The 21,260-nt window shown below is 40.1% G+C and overlaps 1 protein-coding gene across 1 annotated transcript in view; it reads right to left on the bottom strand.

The window, feature by feature from the left end:
- Ltn1 (E3 ubiquitin-protein ligase listerin) overlaps positions 1 to 21,260 on the bottom strand; it is a 154,557-nt gene that overhangs the window by 106,562 nt on the left and 26,735 nt on the right. Inside the window, exons 7-11 of the mRNA XM_071671796.1 lie at positions 19,589 to 19,762; positions 16,644 to 16,831; positions 13,761 to 13,893; positions 8,558 to 9,241; positions 6,091 to 6,325 (exon numbers count right to left, since the gene is read on the bottom strand). Coding sequence (XP_071527897.1) covers positions 6,091 to 6,325; positions 8,558 to 9,241; positions 13,761 to 13,893; positions 16,644 to 16,831; positions 19,589 to 19,762 — 1,414 coding nt within the window. The remainder of the gene's footprint in view (positions 1 to 6,090; positions 6,326 to 8,557; positions 9,242 to 13,760; positions 13,894 to 16,643; positions 16,832 to 19,588; positions 19,763 to 21,260) is intronic.

Raw genomic sequence — 21,260 nt, 5'->3', positions numbered from 1 at the left:
CGACAAAGCAAAATAATAATAATATGAGTGGCGGATGAATAAAATAAAATGACTGAGGACATGGTCAATGTAGACAACAAACATATGTTAAAGAAGCTGCAGCAATAGAGAATGTTCAAGAGATAAGGCCCCACAAGTGAAGAACTTCCTGTACAGTACAAATTCCTAATTACAAGTTAGCTTGCATCACCTATGGAAGTAATACCATATGAAAGTTTTCTCTAACAAAGTTTTTCTTTGGCAATGTTTAAAATCTATTTCATATATAGGTCAAGATTAATAAATGCTAACTTCTAAAAAATAAAGACTACCAAAAAACTATAGTCCAGCACACTCAAAATTCCACCCCAAGTTGATCATAGTTTCTAGAGCAGGCTGTTTTGCACTGTACATCATTCATCTAAAGTGTAAATTATTACTAATAAAAGCACAAGAAGTGTTTTAGATATCTGGGAGTGGATCTGGCAGCGGATGGAACCATGGAAGCGGAAGTGGATCATAGGGTGAGGGAGGGGGCGAAAATTCTGGGGGCCTTGAAGAATGTGTGGAAGTCGAGAACATTATCTCGGAAAGCAAAAATGGGTATGTTTGAAGGAATAGTGGTTCCAACAATGTTGTATGGTTGCGAGGCGTGGGCTATGGATAGAGTTGTGCGCAGGAGGATGGATGTGCTGGAAATGAGATGTTTGAGGACAATGTGTGGTGTGAGGTGGTTTGATCGAGTGAGTAACGTAAGGGTAAGAGAGATGTGTGGAAATAAAAAGAGCGTGGTTGAGAGAGCAGAAGAGGGTGTTTTGAAGTGGTTTGGGCACATGGAGAGGATGAGTGAGGAAAGATTGACCAAGAGGATATATGTGTCGGAGGTGGAGGGAGCAAGGAGAAGAGGGAGACCAAATTGGAGGTGGAAAGATGGAGTGAAAAAGATTTTGTGTGATCGGGGCCTGAACATGCAGGAGGGTGAAAGGAGGGCAAGGAATAGAGTGAATTGGAGCGATGTGGTATACCGGGGTTGACGTGCTGTCAGTGGATTGAATCAAGGCATGTGAAGCGTCTGGGGTAAACCATGGAAAGCTGTGTAGGTATGTATATTTGCGTGTGTGGACGTATGTATATACATGTGTATGGGGGGGGTTGGGCCATTTCTTTCGTCTGTTTCCTTGCGCTACCTCGCAAACGCGGGAGACAGCGACAAAGTATATAAAAAAAAAAAAAAAAGCACAAGAAGTAAAACCTGGTAAACAGTGAGACAATATGTTGAAAAAGCATACTGTACTTGTGGATGGAAGTACCATGTGGTGTTTAATTACATAATATGAATATCTTTAAAACCTGAATAATGCATCAGTACTCTATAAAGAAAAAAGAAAAAAAAAACACTTGTTCAATTACTAATATTGACCCCCCAAAATGAGATGGGTTAATAACACATCATTACTAATCTTATCTTCACACATACTGGCATGGACACTGAGAACATTATAAATGGTGCACCAGCTGGAAGAAGTCATCATGCAATGCTAAAGTATGACTATGCAGTAACTGAAGACACTACAAGAGCAAAGTAGAGACAGGACATAAAGGGGAATTTCTTTTTTTTTATTGTACTTTGTTGCTGTCTCCGCATTAGCGAGGTAGCGCAAGGAAACAGACAAAAGAATGGCCCAATCCATCCACATACACATGTATATACATCCACGTCCACATATGCACATATACATACCTATACATTTCAATGTAATATCTTATTCTTTTATCATGCTTTGTCACTGTCTCCCACATTAGCGAGGTAGCGCAAGGAAACAGACAAAAGAATGGCCCAACCCACTCACACACACATGTATATACATGCATGTCCATACACGCACGTATACATACCAATAAATTTCAATGTATACCTACATATACATACACAGACACATACGTATATACACATGTACATGATTCATACTTGCTGCCTCAATTCATTCCCGTCGCCACCCCGCCACACATGAAATGACACTCCCATCCCCACTACACATGTGTGAGGTAGCGCCAGGAAAAGATAACAAAGGCCACATTCGTTCACACTCAGTCTCTAGCTGTCATGTATATATTTCATTTATTTATCATACTTCGTCGCTGTCTGCCGCGCTAGCAAGGTAGCACAAGGAAACAGATGAAAGAATAGCCTAACCCACTCACATACACATGTATATACATACATGTCCAAACACGCACACATATTTACCTATACATTTCAACGTATACATATATATACATACACAGACACATACATATATACACATGTACATAATTCATACTTGCTGCCTTTATTCATTCCCATCGCCACCCCACCACACATGAAACGACACCCCCCCCTCACCCCCACACGCGTGCAAGGTAGCGCTAAGAAAAGACAACAAAGGCCACATTCATTCACACTCAGTCTCTAGCTGTTATGAGTAATGCACCAAAACCACAGCTCCCTTTCCACATCCAGGCCCCACAAAACTTTCCATGGTTTACCTCAGATGCTTCACATGCCCTGGTTCAATCCATTGACAGCACGTCCACCCCGGTATACCACATCGCTCTAATTCACTCTATTCCTTGCATGCCTTTCATCCTCCTGCATGTTCAAGCCCCGATCGCCCAAAATCTTTTTCACTCCATCCTTCCACCTCCAATCTGGTCTCCCAATTCTCCTTGTTCCCTCCACCTCTGGCAATATATCCTCTTCGTCAATCTTTCCTCACTCATTCTCTCCATGTGAACAATCCATTTCAATACACCCTTTTCTACTCTCGCAACCACACTCTTTTTATTACAACACATTTCTCTTACCCTTTCATTACTTACTTGATCAAACCACCCCACACCACATATTGTCCTTAAACTTCCCACCCCCAACACATTAACCCTCCTCCGCACAACCCTATTTATAGCCTACACCTCGCAACCATATAACATTGTTGGAACCACTATTCCTTCAAACATACCCATTTTTGCTCTCTGAGATAATGTTCTCACCTTCCAAACATTCTTCAACGCTCCTAGAACCTTCACCTCCTCCCCCACCCTGTGACTCACTTCCATTTCCATGGTTCCATCTGCTGCTAAATCCACTCCCAGATATCTAAAACACTTCAATTCCTCCAGTTTTTCTCCATTCATACTTACCTCCCTCAACCTACAGAACCTGATAACCTAGCTCTTATTCACATTTACTCTCAGCTTTCTTCTTGAACACACTTTACCAAACTCGGTCACCAGCTTCCACAGTTTCTCACCCAAATCAGCCACCAGTGATGTATCATCAGCGAACAACAACTGACTCATTTCCCAAGCCCTCTCATCCACAACATACTTGCCCCTCTCTCCAAAACTCTTGCATTCACCTCCCTAACAACCCCATCCATAAACAAATTAAACAACTATGGAAACATCACACAAACTGACATTCAATGAGAACCAATCACTCCTCTCTTCCCACTCGTACATATGCCTTACATCCTCGATAAAAACTTTTCACTGCTTCAAGCAACTTGCCTCCCACACCATATACTCTTAACACCTTCCACACCGCATCTCTATCTACTCTATCATATGCCTTCTCCAGATCTATAAATGTTACATACAAATCCATTTGTTTTTCTAAGTATTTCTCACATACATTCTTCAAAGCAGTATAACTACACAAACTTTAATAATTTCTGTGGTAACAAATATATTGGGAAATGGAGTTCAGAAGCCACAAACCAGGGCTTTGTGGTGAAAGGTTCTGTGAAATTCACAATGAAGGGGTAGAAGTAAGGGTACCTAAAGCCTCAAATACATAGGGAATGATATGAAAGGGGAAAAAAATGTTTTAAAGATGTCATAAAGCAAAGAAGCTTTGAGAAGTGCAGTGGCAAAGATATAGACAGACTCCAGCCAACCAGCATTTACAAGTTATACGAGCAAAGAATGAGAATAGCAAGATAAAAGATGAGCATCAAGGAAACTTTGAAAGGAATATTGTGGAACAGCAAATGAAAATCCAAAACATTTCCATGTATTCATCAAGAGTCACTTGTCAGTCTAAGGGAATCAGAGGGAAAAGATTGTAGAGAATGATGAACAAATAAGTGATGAACTGAATGGCTAGTTCAAAAGTGCTTTCACAGTGGAAGACACGATAGTCCCAACACAAAAAAGATGATATAGGAAGTGGGGAAGGTTTTGAAAATAATCAAGACATCTACAAAAGATATCAACAAAATACTAAAAGGACTTGACCCATAGTAGGCTCATGGTTCTGATGAAATTTCACCATGTGTGCTAAAGGTGTGTGTAGGTATGCATGATGAATCACGTGAATTACTGTTCAAGATGTCACTGGAGAGAGGCAATGGAAAAGGGCAAACATCATACCCATATACAAGAAAGAGACCAGACACAGGATTGAACTACAGGCTATTCACACTAACATGTGTGGTGTATAAGATTCTGCAAAAGATTATCAAAAAGCAAATGGATGACTTTCTAAGGAAAAAATAATTTTGTAAGTGCGAGATACAGTATGATTTTAGGGAAAGCAGGTCATGTGTGGTTTCTACAAAAGAGTGAACGCAGTCCTGGACAAATAGGAAGTTGGATGGCCTGTCTGCAACTAGACTGCCAGATGGTATCTGACACTGTACAGCATAAAAGCTGATTAAGACACTGGATCACAAGGCAGGAATAGGGAGGAAACTCCTACAATGAGTAGAAGATTATCTCAGTGGGAGGGAACAAAGGATGCATGTTAGAGGAGCCTTTCTCAAATGGATTGAGGTGACCAATGGAGTGCCACAGGGTTTGGTTCTGGGACCATTACTCTCTATGATTGATGCTAATGACTTGCCTGAAGGTATGGAACCCCAATAAATATTTATGTAGATGATGCAATGGTCATGAGGGAAGTAACATGCAAGGAGGATTGCATCAGCTTACAAGGAGACTTAAACAGACTCCTGAATTGGTCTGAAACTTGGTTGACAAAATTCTACCCACAGAACTTTCATAGGACACATAATGCCCTCCAACAACAAGGACTTGAGCCCAGGAACTTTTGCAAAGTAGTTGGGAACGCTAACCACTTGTCTATGATCACCCCTAATAGGGATATGACTTCGATTACAAGTAATCAAATACACTTTGTCTCACATCCATGAGCAACAGGGTCTAAACAGTCAAATCCCATCAGGCTCACATTACCAGTAGTTAGCATTTCATAGAACTTTACCGTCAAATGTGGAGGTATATGAATACGAATACAGTGCACATGAACATGCACTTTGATTGAGGTGTGATTTTGCTTGTGGCATGTACGTCACTATGTAAAAAAAGAAATAAGCAAAAGATTTCACTGAGGCAGCCTAAAGAAGCACATTTGGAAAGACACCTGAATTAGGAGTATTAAGATACAAAGCAAGGCTGATTGTAACAAATTTGCCTATTACAAAATAGACAGATTAGAATAACCTGATTACATTCTTCAAGTTTCTAAATCACTCTGACTGTCAACAGTGAAAAGGTTTCAGGAGATACAATGACTGGAAGTCATAACAAGTAGCTAGGTAAGGCTTGTTAGAAAAAACATGAAAAAGTACTGTCTTAGTGTACAGATAGTGGATGGTTGGAAAAGACTAAGAGATGAACTGTAAAGGCTGGCAATATACAAATGTCTAAAAAAGTTAAAGGGATGGGGCCCCAAAAGTCCAGAACTCGCTCCCCATACTGTACAAATAAGTAATCAATAAATTTCAGCAGAAACTCTTCAGTGAAGAATTGCTAATGAAAGAAAGTGTCTACATTTCCTACATTCCATCATGTAGCTTATTAAAAGCTAAGGTGTACCATCTTACTGAAGACAGATTTTTGAAATATAATAGCAAAAATACTGGGCCTCCCTTTATTTCATTAATTCATTCTTACACCACTGCTTTTGAAAATATAAGTTAATGCCATAATTTCTTTAAGCCTTAGTTCATTACAATCAGAACTTGATGAATTTTCTTATGAGTATATGAAAATCAGTCAAATGTTCTGACTGCAACACAATGAGAAATTACAAAACAAATTGCTTACCTTTCTTGTTTCCATTTCTGAGCACAAAATTAAACAGAGAAATGAGCTCATCTTGCTGCTGCTGGTGTTGAGTTGATGGCAAGTATTTTGTCGGACTACAAAGTCTGTCTACTAGGTGCACTAGCCTGGAACCCAACTGTGGTGATAACAACCATGATGCAGCCATTTCATCATTTTCCCTACGCTCTGTCATCCTCTCGACAAGAAGACGTAACACAGTTACTGATAGGCTGGGCTGAAAAATGAAATGCAAGTAACAAAAACTGTTCACAAAAGTACATACATTTTATACGTACTTGGTCACTATTTCCCACATTAGTGAGGAAGTGCCAGGAACAAACAAAGAAAGGCCACATTTGCTCAGTGCCATTCTCTAGCACCACAGACTTTCCATAGTTTACATCAGCCACTTCATGCCCTAGTTCAGTCTACTGATAGCACATCCACCCCTGTATACCAAATCATTCCAATTCACTTTATCCTGTGTACATCTCTCACCCTCTTGCATGTGCAGGCCTTGATCACTCAAAATCTTTTTCACTCCATCCTTCCATTTCCAATTTGGTCTATCCCTTCTCCTTGTTCCCTCCACTTCTAATACATATATCATTTTTGTAGCCTCTCCTCACTCATTCTCTCCAAATGTCCAAACCGTTACAACACACCCTCCTCAGCTCCCTCAACCACACTATTTTTATCACCAAACCTTTCTCTTACCCTTTTATTACTTACCTGAACAAAGCAACTCACACCACATATTGTTCTCAAACATTCTATTTCCAACAATTCCACCCTTGTCCATACATCCTCATCTGTGGCCCAAGCTTCACATCCATATAACATTGTTGGGACTACTATGCTTTCAAACATACTAAATTTTGCCCTCCCAGACAAAGGACCTGCCTCTCCACACATTCTTCAGCACTCGCAGAGCCTTCGCCCCCTCACCTACCCTATGACTCAATTCCACTTCCATAGTTCCATTCACCATCATTCACCTCCCTCGAATCTAAAACACTTCACTTCCTCCAAGTTTTCTCCATTCAAACTCAAACCTCAACTATTCCACTAAGTTCAAGGGTCCAGTCAGCAGGAAGATTCCACAACTGTACCAGTAAATTGGACGTAATCATCACTACTATTATAGGAAAGTGCTTGATGTTGATCTAATCTTGAAAAGATCACCTAATATACTTGAGTCATTATCAAGGAATCAGAGATAAACTAGTAATCCTACATAACCATGTCCCAATTAAACTTGTGATGTTACACAAGGGTAATAGAGGAAAGGGTTTATCATGAGGTTGTTTCTCCTAGTTTGGGTCTCATATTCACGGATGTCTTACTTTGCCAATGCATGAGACAGGAACTCCACCTTAGGGCTGTACCAATAACTTTTGAAAAAGATATTTTTTCAGGGGCCTATGGTGTGCACCCAGCAGTGGTCAAGGTGTGGTGGGGGCTAAAAAAGAGGGCATATGAGAATTGGGTTGAGCTAGTATCAGCAAACTTCAGGGAGAATATGAAAATGTGTAATGCACTGAAATCACAGCCCCCTATCCATAACCAGGTTTCAAAGACCTTTCATGGTTTTCCCTTGCTGTTTCACATGCCCAGGTTTAGTCCACTGATAGCATGTCGACTCCTATACACCAAATCACTCCAATCTGCATCACACACCCTTATACATGTTCAGGCCCCTTCCTTCTGAGTATTTTTTGCTCCACACTTCCAAATCCTCCTTGGTTTCCCACTTCTCTGCCTTCTCTCCACTTTTGACATGTATACCTTCTTAGTCATCCTCCTCTCACATCTCCATATGTCTAAACCATTTCAATACACCCTCTTCAACACGCTCATACATGTATACAAACTAACATACTCCTTTATATCAGTCTGATTATCACCCTCAACCAAAAACTTCTCTGTATTACCATAAACAGCATCTTCATTAATATAATTTCTAATACATTTCTTTGCAATGACATGCATGAAATACCTAAAAGATATATAACAAAATCTGTCAAGACACTGACTAATATTGGCCAGTCTATCTTAACCCTAAAAAAATTTTTCCAAGACACACACACAAATGATTACACACTGCTGTTTTTTATAAAGCATAACTGAAAATAGGAGCCATTAGTTTAAGCAAAAGTTACACAAAGTTCTGATGGTGAGGCCTGAGAAATGCCACCTCAGAATATGTATGAAATCTAAACTTAAAATGATGTGCTCCCATGCATTCTTAGCATGTAAATTCATAAACTCTAGAATAGTGAATAACACAGAAAATAACCAAAAATGTGACAGACTTATTTTGGCCAGCAACTACCTTTAAGGAAAATCTACTTTTGCATTTCTTAAGATGCCAACCACAGCATCTTTGTGATCCTTCTTTTCAACAAAATCTTGATAGCTTTTATCACAAACAACAGTAACAGTTTGCAAAAACAATGAAACTTACCTTGAAATTCTGAAGAACAATTTTCTGATCTTCATTGCCCATCAAATCATATAATTTCATGAATACATTAACTGTTGCTTGAGAGACACAGGTATTTTCTCTCTCCATCTTAGGTAATATTACTTTCTCAACCAGTTCTCTCACTCTAACTGGTTTCACTTCTCCCTTTCCATGAACAAGAGCAGTGTAAACACTAGGTGATGGAAAAGAGGAAAGGAGAACTGAAAATAATTCATAAGCAGCCAAACTTCTTTCCTGCATAAAGATAGAATGACAGGAAAAGGTCAATGGTGCAACATTCGTTCCTACATTTTCTAAGAACAGTTTTTCCCTCTCATCTTGTTCTACAGGGAAATAATCTGCCAACTGTCCCTTTGCTTCAGTTTCATCAAAAAATTTAACACCCTCCCTTCTAAGGCTGAATATGGAATCGGGGTTTTTCAGGATGCAAAAGAAGGTGATAATCTTTGATATTGCTGACTCATTTCCTTGTTCAGTTATGATCTCACATTCAGGTACAAACTTTTCCCAGAAAAGTGTAAGAAGATTAAGACTGCTCTTCAACTCTTCTTCAGCCTGAGATTTCGAAGAGAGAAATCGTAAAAAAACAGCTACTTCACGGTAGAGGTTGGAAGAACTAAGCTGTGGTGTGTCAGTGAAGGATGACCTCAAAAAATCAACCACCTGAAAGACAGTGCACAGATAAATCTTAAAACACTGTGTTTGAATATGAGGTATCTAGGAAAACTGTTTCATAAGTAGAGCATGAAATAAAATAATTTCAAAAGCTTTTCTGAAACTGAAATAAACAGTCTAAATGAACACTAGCAAAGTTGAACTTTTATTTATATTCTATAACAGAATTTCTCCTTTAAGTTAAAACCATTAATCAATTCAAGTATCTTTCTTGAATGGTGGTTCAACAAAGTCAAAGCATATGACATCATGTTAACAGCTGATGCTCCACAGCTGATGCTTCAAAGTAAATTTTCAATACAAAAGAGGAGCTTTTAATTAATACTGTAATATCCCTGCTATAATCAGATCTAGCTACTCTGTACATGTACAATAAGTGTAATTAACCCCTGCACATTAAGTATGACATTAGCTCAGCAAAAGACTATCACAGTAGTAAGCATTTGTTGTGTCCATATTAGGTACATCACATTTCAGAACAAATCCACACATATACACCAATCTACTTTTATCTAATACATGACTCCCTGTGTATAGGTATATTCATCAAGCAGATAGATGGGAAAATCTTACACATTTTGCTACATGCACTAATCGTGGGGAAAAAGATTCTCATAAGAGAATAAATAGAACATCCGTAGATGAATATCAACACAAACACTCATACCATATTCCTAATATTCTTACTATTATGGGACAGGAGCATGTATGCAGTCTGCTGGGAGTGGAAGGGTCTAGGAGGTGAGTCAGATTTTTGTAGATGATGGTGCTGGCGGCAAATTTCAGTGAAGAAATGCTGATGCTAGTGTTTGAATTTGGGAAAGTGAGAGTGAAAGGGGAAAGTTAAAGTAAAATGTGAATAAAAGTAAAGTTATTAAGTTTAGTGGTGAAGAGAGACAGGTTATTTGAACTGAAAGTTTCAATGGAGAGAACTTGGAGGAGGTGGAATGTTTTAGACACATGGGAGTGGATGTGGCAGCAAATAGAACTATGGGAAATGAAGTGAGCCATAAGGTTGGGGAGGGGTCAGAGGTCCTGGATGCACTGAGGAATGTGTAAAAATGTAAGCCACTGTCTTTAGGGACAAACACGGGTATTTTTGATGGTAAAGTAGTCCCACTGGTGTTGTATGGACTGAGGTGTGGGCCTTAAACTAAAATGTTGAGAAGAGGTTGGATGTTTTGGAAATTAAACAGTTGAGGATACTAAGTGGTATAAGGAGGGTTGATCGTCAAATAAAAAACATATATATAAGGTACAAGAAAGGTGAAGTAGTTAGAGAAGTATGTATGAGAGAGATAAAGACAGTGTGCTGCAATGGTATGGATATGTGAAGAATGTGAGACAGGAGAGGATGACTAAGAGGTTATGAATATTAGATGAGGGACCATAGTACTCAACTTTCAGTACACAACTCCACAAGCTCTTCACCATTTCCTTTCATAACACTGAATATCCCATGTGCACCAATTTTACCCTCAACTGCCACATTATTTACCTTTTATATTTAATCACCCATCACTAATACCCAGTTTCGTGAACCAAAACTGCTGATACACTCACTCAGCTGCTGCTCCCAAAACATTTGCCCCTCATGATCTTTCTTCTCATGGCCAGGTGCATAAGCACCAATTATCACCCATCTCTCACCATCCACTTTCAGTTTTACCACCATTAATTTAGAGTCTATTTCCTTACACTCTATCACACATTCCCACATCTACTGCTTCAGGAATATTGCTACTCCTTCCTTAGCTCTTGTCCTCTCACCAACCCTTAACTTTACTTCCAAGACATTTCCAAACAATTCTTTCCCTTTGCCATTGAGCTTTGTTTCACTCAGAGCCAGAACAACCAGGTTTCTTGCCTCAAACATACTGCCTACAGAGGTATAAGTTTGTTGAGTACTCCTGGAAAACTGTATGGGAGGGCATTGATTTAGAGGGTGAATGCATGTTAAAGCATCAGATGGGGAAGGAGCAGTGTAGTTTTAGAGGGTGAATGCATGTTAAAGCATCAGATGGGGAAGGAGCAGTGTAGTTTTAGAAGTGGTAGAGGAAGTGTGGATCAGGTGTTCCTTTGAAGACTGTATGTAAGAAATAATCAAGAGAAACCAATGGATTTGTATGTGGCATTTATGGCTTTAGAGAAGGCATATGACAGGGTGGGCAGAGATGTTTTCAGGAAGGTCTTAAGAGTATATGGTGTGGGAGATAAACTGCTAGAGGCGGCAAGAAGTTTTTATCAAGGGTGTAAGTCATGAGTATGAGTAGGAATAGAGGAGAGTGATTGATTTCCAGTGAAGATAGGTCTGCGGCAAGGGTTTGTGATGTCCCTATGGGTGTTTAATTTGTTTATGGATGGGGTGGTTAGGGATGTAAATGCAAGAGTTTTGGAGATAGGGGCGAGTAAGTAGTCTACTGGGGATGAGGGGGCCTTGGAAGTGTCAGTTGTTGTTCACCAATGATACAGCATTGGTGGGGATTCAAGTAAGAAACTGCAGGATTGGTGACTGAGTCTGGAAAATTGTGTGAAGTGTGAAAGGAGAAAGTTGAGAGTAAATGTGAATAAGAGCAAGGTTATTAGGTTGAGCGGGGTTGAGGGACAAATTAGTTGGGATGTGTTTGAATGGAGAAAAATTGGAGGAAATGAAGTGTTTTAGATATCGAGATAGTAATGAAAGGGTAATAGAGATGTATTTATTTTTATTTATATTTATTTATTTTGCTTTGTCGCTGTCTCCCGCGTTTGCGAGGTAGCACAAGGAAACAGACGAAAGAAATGGCCCAACCCACCCCCATACACATGTATATACATACACGTCCACACATGCAAATATACATACCTATACATCTCAATGTACACATATATATACACACACAGACATATACATATATACCCATGCACACAATTCACACTGTCTGCCTTTATTCATTCCCATCGCCACCTCGCCACACGTGGAATACCATCCCCCTCCCCCCTCATGTGTGCGAGGTAGCGCTAGGAAAAGACAACAAAGGCCCCATTCATTCACACTCAGTCTCTAGCTGTCATGCAATAATGCCCGAAACCACAGCTCCCTTTCCACATCCAGGCCCCACACAACTTTCCATGGTTTACCCCAGACGCTTCACATGCCCTGATTCAATCCACTGACAGCACGTCAACCCCGGTATACCACATCGATCCAATTCACTCTATTCCTTGCCTGCCTTTCACCCTCCTGCATGTTCAGGCCCCGATCACTCAAAGTCTTTTTCACTCCATCTTTCCACCTCCAATTTGGTCTCCCACTTCTCCTCGTTCCCTCCACCTCCGACACATAAATCCTCTTGGTCAATCTTTCCTCACTCATTCTCTCCATGTGCCCAAATGGATGTGTGGATATAAATAGTGTGGTTGAGAAAGCAGAAGAGGGTGTGTTGAAATGGTTTGGAAATATGAAGAGAATGAGTGAGGAAAGGTTGACAAAAAGGATATTTGTGTCAGAGGCGGAGGGAACAAAGGCGAGAGACTAAATTGGAGGTGGAAGGATGGAGTGAAAAAGATTTTGAGCAATCGGGGGCTGAACATGCAGGAGGGTGATTGGCATGCAAGGAATACAATGAATTCTAATGATGTGGTATATCTGGGTCAATGTGCTGTCAATGGACTGAACCTGGGCATGTGAAATGTCTGAGGTAAACCATGGAAAGGTCTGTGGGGCCTGGATGTGGAAAGGGAGTTGTAGTTTTGGTGCATTACACATGACAGCTAGACTCTGAGTGTGAGCAAATGTGGCTTTTTTTGTCTGTTTTCCTGGCACTACCTCGCTGACACGGGGTGGCGATGCTGTTTCTTGTGGGGCAAGGTGGCATCGGGAATGGATGAAGGCAAGCGAGCATGAATATGTACATGGCTGAGTATGTGTATGTATATATACGTACATGTATGGGCGTGTATGTATATGTGTATATGAGTAGATGGGTCTTTCTTCATCTATTTCCTGGCACTACCTCAGCAATCAAAAAAGAGTCAATTTGGTGAAGAGTGGTGTCAAATAATTTTTGTGCTAGAATATGTCATGGGACTGCATCAAATGATTTGCTGATTCTTACAGTACGCAACTAGCATTATGAAATAAGGTGGCTGTGGTTGATTGAACATGTCTGGAATGTGTTTTGTGTGGTTTGAATAGTAGTGAAATAATTGGGCCTGAAGCCATACTGTATGAGAGAGAGTGGGATAATTTGGATGACTATGTCATGGATCAGTTTTTCAAGGAGTCAGGATGCTGTTGATAGTAGTGTGGGGTGCCTGCAGGTGGTAGCAATTTGTGCAAGAGGTCAACTTTAACAGTGAACATAAAGGAGTACAGCATCATCAAAGATCTATATGACCCAAAAGGGTCAACTATGCCCTTCTCTCAAAAGAAGCTTAGCCTCAAAACTGAAGGAATCCTATAAAAAGGGGTACTGGGGTTGCAAAAATGTCTAGCTATAGATAAAATCACCCCACATACACAAACCTGGTATTTCATAAGAGTATCCCATAATTCTGCATTAGCCACTTTCTTACTAACATAAGTAAGGCACTCAAACTGTGATTTCAAGATAGAGGTCACATCTCTGCTGCTCGACAAAACTCTTTCTTTCCGTAACCTGAGAAAAACAAGCAAAACAGTAAACTAAAAATATGTTTATATTCACTTATTTACTTATTATACTTTGTCACTGTCTCCCGCGTTAGTGAGGTAGCACAAGGAGACGAACTAAAGAATGGCCTAACCCCCCATGTACACATGTATACACATACACATCCACACATGCACATATACATACCTATACATTTCAATGTATACACATATATACATACACAGACATATACATGTATACACACGTACATAATTCATACTTGCTGCCCTTATTCATTCCTGTCACCACCCCGCCACACATAAAATGACAACACCCTCTCCCCGCATGCACACAAGGTAGTGCTAGGAAAAGACAACAAAAGCCACATTCATTCACACTCAGTCTCTAGCTGTCATGTGTAATGCACCGAAACCACAGCTCCCTTTCTACATCCAGGCCCCACAAAACTTTCCATGGTTTACTCCAAACAAGTCACATGCCCTGGTTCAATCCATTGACAGCACGTTTGACCCCGGTATACCACATTGTTCCAATTCACTCTATTCCTTGCACGCCTTTCACCCTCCTGTATGTTCAGGCCCTGATTGCTCAAAATCTTTTTCACTCCATCCTTCCACCTCCAATTTGGTCTCCCACTTCTTGTTCCCCCACCTCCAACACATATATCCTCTTTGTCAACCTTTCCTCACTCATTCTCTCCTTGTGAACAATCCATTTCAATACGCCCTCTTCTGCTCTCTCAACCACACTCTTTTTATTACCACACATCTCTCTTACCCTTTCATTACTTACTTGATCAAACCAACTCACACCACATGTCCTCAAACATCTCATTTCCAACACATCCACTTTCCTCTGTACAACCTTATTTATAGCCCATGCCTCACAACTATATAACATTGCTGGAACCACTATTCCTTCAAACATACCCATTTTTGCTCTTCGAGATAATGTTCTTGCCTTCCACTCATTCTTCAACGCTCCCAGAGCCTTCGCCCCCTCCCCCACCCTGTGCCTCACTTCTGCTTCCATGGTTCCACCTGCTGCCACATCCACTCCCAGATATCTAAAACACTTCACTTCCTCCAGTTTTTCTCCATTCAAGCTTACCTCCCAACTGACTTGTCCCTCACCCCTACTGAACCTAATAACATTGCTCTTATTTACATTTACTCTCAGCTTTCTTCTTTCACACACTTTACCAAACTCAGTCACAAACTTCTGCAGTTTCTCGCCTAAATCAGCCACCAGTGCTGTATCATCAACGAACAACAACTGACTCACTTCCCAAGCCCTCTCATCCACAACAGACTGCATACTTGCCCCTCTTTCCAAAACTCTTGCATTCACCTCCCTAACAACCCCATTCATAAACAATTTAAACAACCATGGAGACATCATGCAACCCTGCCGCAACTGACATTCACTGGGAACCAATCACTTTCCTCTCATCCTACTCGTACACATGCCTTACATCCCCGATAAAAACTTTTCAATGTTTCTAGCAACTTGCCTCCTACACCATATACTCTTAATACCTTCCACAGAGCGTCTCTATCAACTCTATCATATGCCTTCTCCAGATCCATAAATGTTACATACAAATCCATTTGTTTTTCTAAGTATTTCTCACATACATTCTTCAAAGCAAACACCTGATCCACACATCCTCTACCACTTCTGAAACCACACCACTCTTCCCCAATCTGATGCTCTGGGTATGCCTTCACCCTCTCAATCAATACCCTTCCACTTGTACCTCTATAATTTGAGCACTCACCTTTATCCTCTTTGCCTTTGTACAATGGCAATATGCATGCATACCGCCAATCCTCAGGCACTTCACCATGAACCATACATACACTGAACATCCTCACCAACCAGTCAACAACACAGTTGCCCCCTTTTTTAATAAATTTTACTGCAATACCATCCAAACCCGCCACCTTGCCAGATTTCATCTTCCGCAAAGCTTTCACTACCTCTTCTCTGTTTAACAAATCATTCTCCCTGACCCTCTCACTTTGCACACCACCTCGACCAAAATACCCTATATCTGCCACTCTATCATCAAACACATTCAACAAACCTTCAAAATACTCTCTCCATCTCCCTCACTTCATCACTACTTGTTATTACCTCCCCATTTGCCCCCTTCACCAATGTTCCCATTTGTTCTCATGTCTAACGCACTTTATTTACCTCCTTCCAAAACATCTCTTTATTCTCCCTAAAATTTAATGATACTCTTTCACCCCAACTCTCATTTGCCCTCTTTTTCACCTCTTGCACTTTTTCTTGACCTCTTGCATCTTTCTTTAATACATCTCCCAGTTATTTGCACTATTTCCCTGCAAAAATCATCCAAATGCCTCTCTCTTCTCTTTCACTAACATAAATTGTTTTGTGTTACCATACTGCCTGACAGAAGTTACTCAATGAATGAAGGCTTAGTTCTGGTGAAGGTGTATCACTGTCAAACGACAAAAAAAGATCAGTCTCATCAAGGATCTTCTCACTCCATAGAGTCTATCATTATATCTGTCTCTGCTTTAGCTTTAGGGTTTAGTTTTGATGATGTAGAAGTCCTATAAAAGGGTTCCATTTACCTAAAACATAATCACTAATCAAATATCAGACATTTATGAAATCTCTGTTCCAAGGAAATCCTTACTCTCTAAACTTCAGTCCCATCATCTAAGTTTTTGAAGTTACACTGCACTGAGATAAATGTACATAAAACAAACAAAGCATACCCAACTGACATTGCTCTGAAGAAATCAGTATAGAATGTACACTTATCCTCCATAGCCTCCTCTGGAATGACACTGATGATAGGAAGAAGCTGTGGATATAATTCTCCTGCACTGCCTCGTGCTCCATCACGCAATACTGAATATATTCGCTTGAAAATTGTCTTGTTGATTTTCTCTCCCCAGAAGCCCTGCATAATATGCAACAATATGGAATATCAGTGATGGATATCCATTAATCATATGGAAATACAGCAAAATTCTATATTAATTCATGAGAAATGTTCAAAAAAAAAAAAAAAAATGAACGCCAAAAATAAATACATACCTACATAAGAGTTCACTTCTCATAACTTCACTTTATCTCTGACAAACCTGTTAAGTTTTTAGCTTTCTACTTTCACTGTCAACATATGATGAAAAGAAATTACCAAACAACAAACAATGGTCAGTTATAAATGCATACCACCATTATGATCTTTTACCACAGGGACTTTCACCTTAAAGTAAACAATGAAACTGTAGTGTGTGGAGTCATGTCCACATCGAGCATACATGAAATAAGGCCCATATAATGGAAAGGGTTACCAAATTTTCCAATGTCAATCAGTTACACACAGTATCTATCTTTCATTTAAAACCTGTTCACTTTAGTAAGTTGGTGCCAAGAACAGACAGTAACTGGGCCTTACGGGAAAATTGACTCCTCCCTCTGCTCCTTCTTCAGAGAGGTAATACTACAGGAAGTAAAGACTTCTCGCTCCCTGCTCCCTCCCCTCTTAGTCACCTACTATGAAATGCAAGAGATATGAGGGTAGAACTCTTTCTCTGTTATCCCCTGGATAATACCTATCTGTATATTCTTTTTTCTTATGCCTAACTGCCTCTCCTGCCTTAGTAAGGAAGCATCAGGAAAATACAAACATCAGCCTCATGTGCACATATCCAATCTAGCTGTAACATATATAAACACTGAAATGAGAGCACCTTATCCCTTACCTTAACACCTCAGAATCCCCTTCTATGAATATATGACTCCTGTAGTGCTCAAGTAATTGGATATGTCCACTAGGATAGACCACAAGTCAAGGGGTATAGTTATGTTGAGTGATTCTGTATAGTGAATCTAAACAACTGAGAAGCAGTAGTTCAACGTCTTCAGTATGGAGTTTGAATCTTGGGTATAATGGGTCTTACACTGAATCACTATCAGTTAAATTGGATAGATGGGTGATGTCTAGAATGCAGATAGGAAAGTGTAACTAGGTCCATTAAAGATCTTCTCTCCTATGTGACTTACCCCTGGTCCTTCTCTCTCAAGGACTTTGGCGAAAGTTTTGTTGTAGCCCTCTCCATCTCCAGAACATTTGATAAGGAGTGACATAAGTCTTTGCTTTCTAAAATCTACCTTTGGTTTCTTTGCTTCTTTCAACTCTATAATGCATAGTTTCCTTTAAGGTTATTCCATTGCAGTAGTAGTCGGCAGAGTGCCTTCCCCTCCTATCTTATCAGTAGAGGGGCTCCTTAAGGTTCTGACATATAACCTACTCTCTTCTCTCAATAAGTGATCTTTCTTCTGCTTCTAATCCTAGCTATCTTTATGATGATGATTCCACTTTATATACTTCAGTTCATTCTCTCCTCCTCCTCATATATAGATCAGAAACTGATCACTGGGGGATGCAAGAAGACTTAGCCACAATTTACATATGGGTAAATGTGAACTTAATGGAAATAATGAAGACAAACTTGGGCAAATAAATCATGGGTCAAGGAAGGATTCATTAATAGTGCTATATAAAGGCCCAAAAGGGAAACTGATAGAAAGTGGGCTGTATGTAAAAGATTTGGGTGTCATCATTAATAAGAAACTTTATTTCAGAGAGCATAATGAGAAGACAGAACTATCAAGTCAACTGATGAGTAGCATGATTCTGAGAACTTTCTCTACAAGAGACAAAAACCTATTGATGAAAATGTTTAATGTATATCTAAAAAGCAAAATTGAATGCTACTGTGATGAATGGTCACCAACAAAACAATCAGAAATTAACATGAGAGAAATGAGAAGCACCTCAAAAGCAAAATCAAGGGGATAGAACATATGGACTACCATGAAAGGTTGAAAGAACTGCAGATTTATAGCCTAAAAAGAATAGAAAGCGGAAGTGGAGGTAGGAGGGGGTGGAAAGGGCCAAGTAAAAGATGAAAGGATGAAGTAAGAGATACTACTCAGTATCAGGGTCTGAATATTCAGGAGAGTTAGAAGTATAAAAGGGAGAGAATGGACTTGATTGCTGTGATATACAGGGGAAGACGAGCTTTCACTGGAATGAACCAGGGAATATGAGGTGGCAAGGATAAACCATGAAATAGTCTGTACGGCCTGACTTTAGATGGTGGACTCTGGTTTTGGTTCATCATACAAGACAGCTAAAGAGTGGATGTAAGCAAATGAGGCCACAGCTTGGCTCTTCCTTATGCAATGTTGCTAAAGTGGGAGAAGCAATTGCATGTGAAAAAAATATATGAATATAGTTGTGTTCAAAGAGGTCTGGTGACTGGGAATACTTTTCTTAAAAAAAAAAGCGTAAATAAATATAAGTAGGTGAATGGACTTGGGGAGTTGACAAAAATTAATAGGTTACATGCTGATTGACAAGTTTGCAAATGAGAAGTTGTTGAATGTGGATTTACAGAGGGGCATCAGATAGGGGTGTCTGATCATTTCTTGGCTGAGTGAGCATGAAAGAAAAGGTGTCACTATGCTTGGGAAAGAAGCCTTCTTCAAAGATACTAAGAGAGATTAAATGAAGAGTGGCAAAGGGTGCAAGAAAATGATAGAGAGAGTACTCTGCAGAGTAGTGATTCCATGAGTGGGTGACCTGTCTAGCATATGGAAGGTGGCATACGAGTGAATGAAAGAGGGTAATCTACCACATACTCACTGGATGAACGACACACAGATGCAAAAAGGCAACCCATATATGAATAAGGACAGAACCATCCTGGTCATCTAATGCTGGAAGGATGATGCCACTCAGCTCCGTCCCTGAGTTACCCAACAACTGAGGGTCATATTCAAACATATTCTTTATTGCTGAAAACCATGCACTCCGCACCTGTAAAATTGAGCTCATCAACATACAATTGTTTTCATTATATCAATTCTATTTCACAAATTCATCCTTCATCATCTAAGAAAAAAATCATCATAAAATTTTAATTCACCTAATGTAACAGTCCTTGTTACACAAATCTACTGAATATGTACCAAGTCAGTCAATATACTGGCTACTGTCTAAAGTTCTAGAACAATGAAAACACAAACAGTCTCATTCAGTCATCTGAATCAGAGGAATGCCATAAAGTCAATGCTGCCTTACTGGAAATCTCTGTGAACTTAGAAGCACTATAAAAATCTCTCTCTCTCTCTCTCTCTCACAATCAATAATAAAACTGACTGTAGCAGTTGGTAAGCAGCCACTGACCAGGGAGGTACATTACCAGTACTACCTACCAAGGTTGTGGGAGGGTTAGTATGCAGTCTGTTGGGATGAGAAGGCCTGGGAAGTGAGTCAGTTGTTCTCTGATGATACAGCTCTGGTGGCTGATTTGAGTGAGAAACTGCAGAAGTTGGTGAGTGTTTCTAAAAGTGTGAAAAAGGAGAAAGTTGAGAGTAAATGTGAATAAGAGCAAGGTTATTAGGTTCAGCAGGGTTGTGTGGCAAGGTAATTGGGTAATATCTTTGAATGGAGAAAAATTGGAGGAAGTGAAGCATTTTAGATATCTGGAAGTGGACTTAACAGCAGACAGAACCATGGAAGCCGAAGTGAGTCACAGGGTGGGGTAAAGGGGCGAAGGTTCTGGGAGCGATGAAGAATGTGTGGAAGGAGAAATGTTATTCAGAGAGCAAAATTGGGTATGTTTGAAGGAATAGTAGTTCCAACAATGTTATATGGTTGTGAGGCATGGGTTATAGACAGGGCTGTACAGAGGAGGGATAGAAGTGTTGGAAATGAAATGTTTGAGGAGGGGTGTGAGGTGGTTTGATTGAGTATGTAATGAAAGGGTGAGAGAGATGAGTGGAAATAGAAAGAGTATGGTTGAGAGAGCAGAAGAGGGTGTGTTGAAATGGTTCGGACATATGGAGAGAATGAGTGAGGAAAGGTTGACAAAGAGGATATATGTGTCTGAGATGGAGGGAACAAGAAGTGGGAGACCAAACTGGAGGTGGAAGGATGGAGTGAATAAGAATTTGAGCGATTGGGACCTGAACGTTCAATACAGAAGGGTAAGAGGTGTGTGAAATGTCTGGGGTAAACCATGGAAAGGTCTGTGGGACCTGGATGTGGAGAGGGAGTTGTGGATTCAGTGCATTACACGACAGCTAGAGACTGAGAGTGAACATGTCTGTTTTCCTGGTGCTACCTCCCCAACGCTGGGGGTGGTGATACCATTTCCTATGGGAGGAGCATGTGGTATGACTAAATGGAATAAAAAAATAAATAAGAGGGTGTATGAGATGTGGTATGGCAAGAAATGCAAAGGAAATGAATTGTGGAGTGGTATAGTGGTTGAAATGTAATGCTATGAGGGGGTTTGGGTATGTGAAAAGAA

The sequence above is a fragment of the Panulirus ornatus genome, chromosome 17 (genome assembly GCF_036320965.1).
Source record: "Panulirus ornatus isolate Po-2019 chromosome 17, ASM3632096v1, whole genome shotgun sequence".
Classification (NCBI taxonomy): domain Eukaryota; kingdom Metazoa; phylum Arthropoda; class Malacostraca; order Decapoda; family Palinuridae; genus Panulirus; species Panulirus ornatus.
The sequence above is the reverse complement of the archived record's forward strand: the minus strand, read 5'-3'. Positions and strand labels throughout refer to the sequence as shown.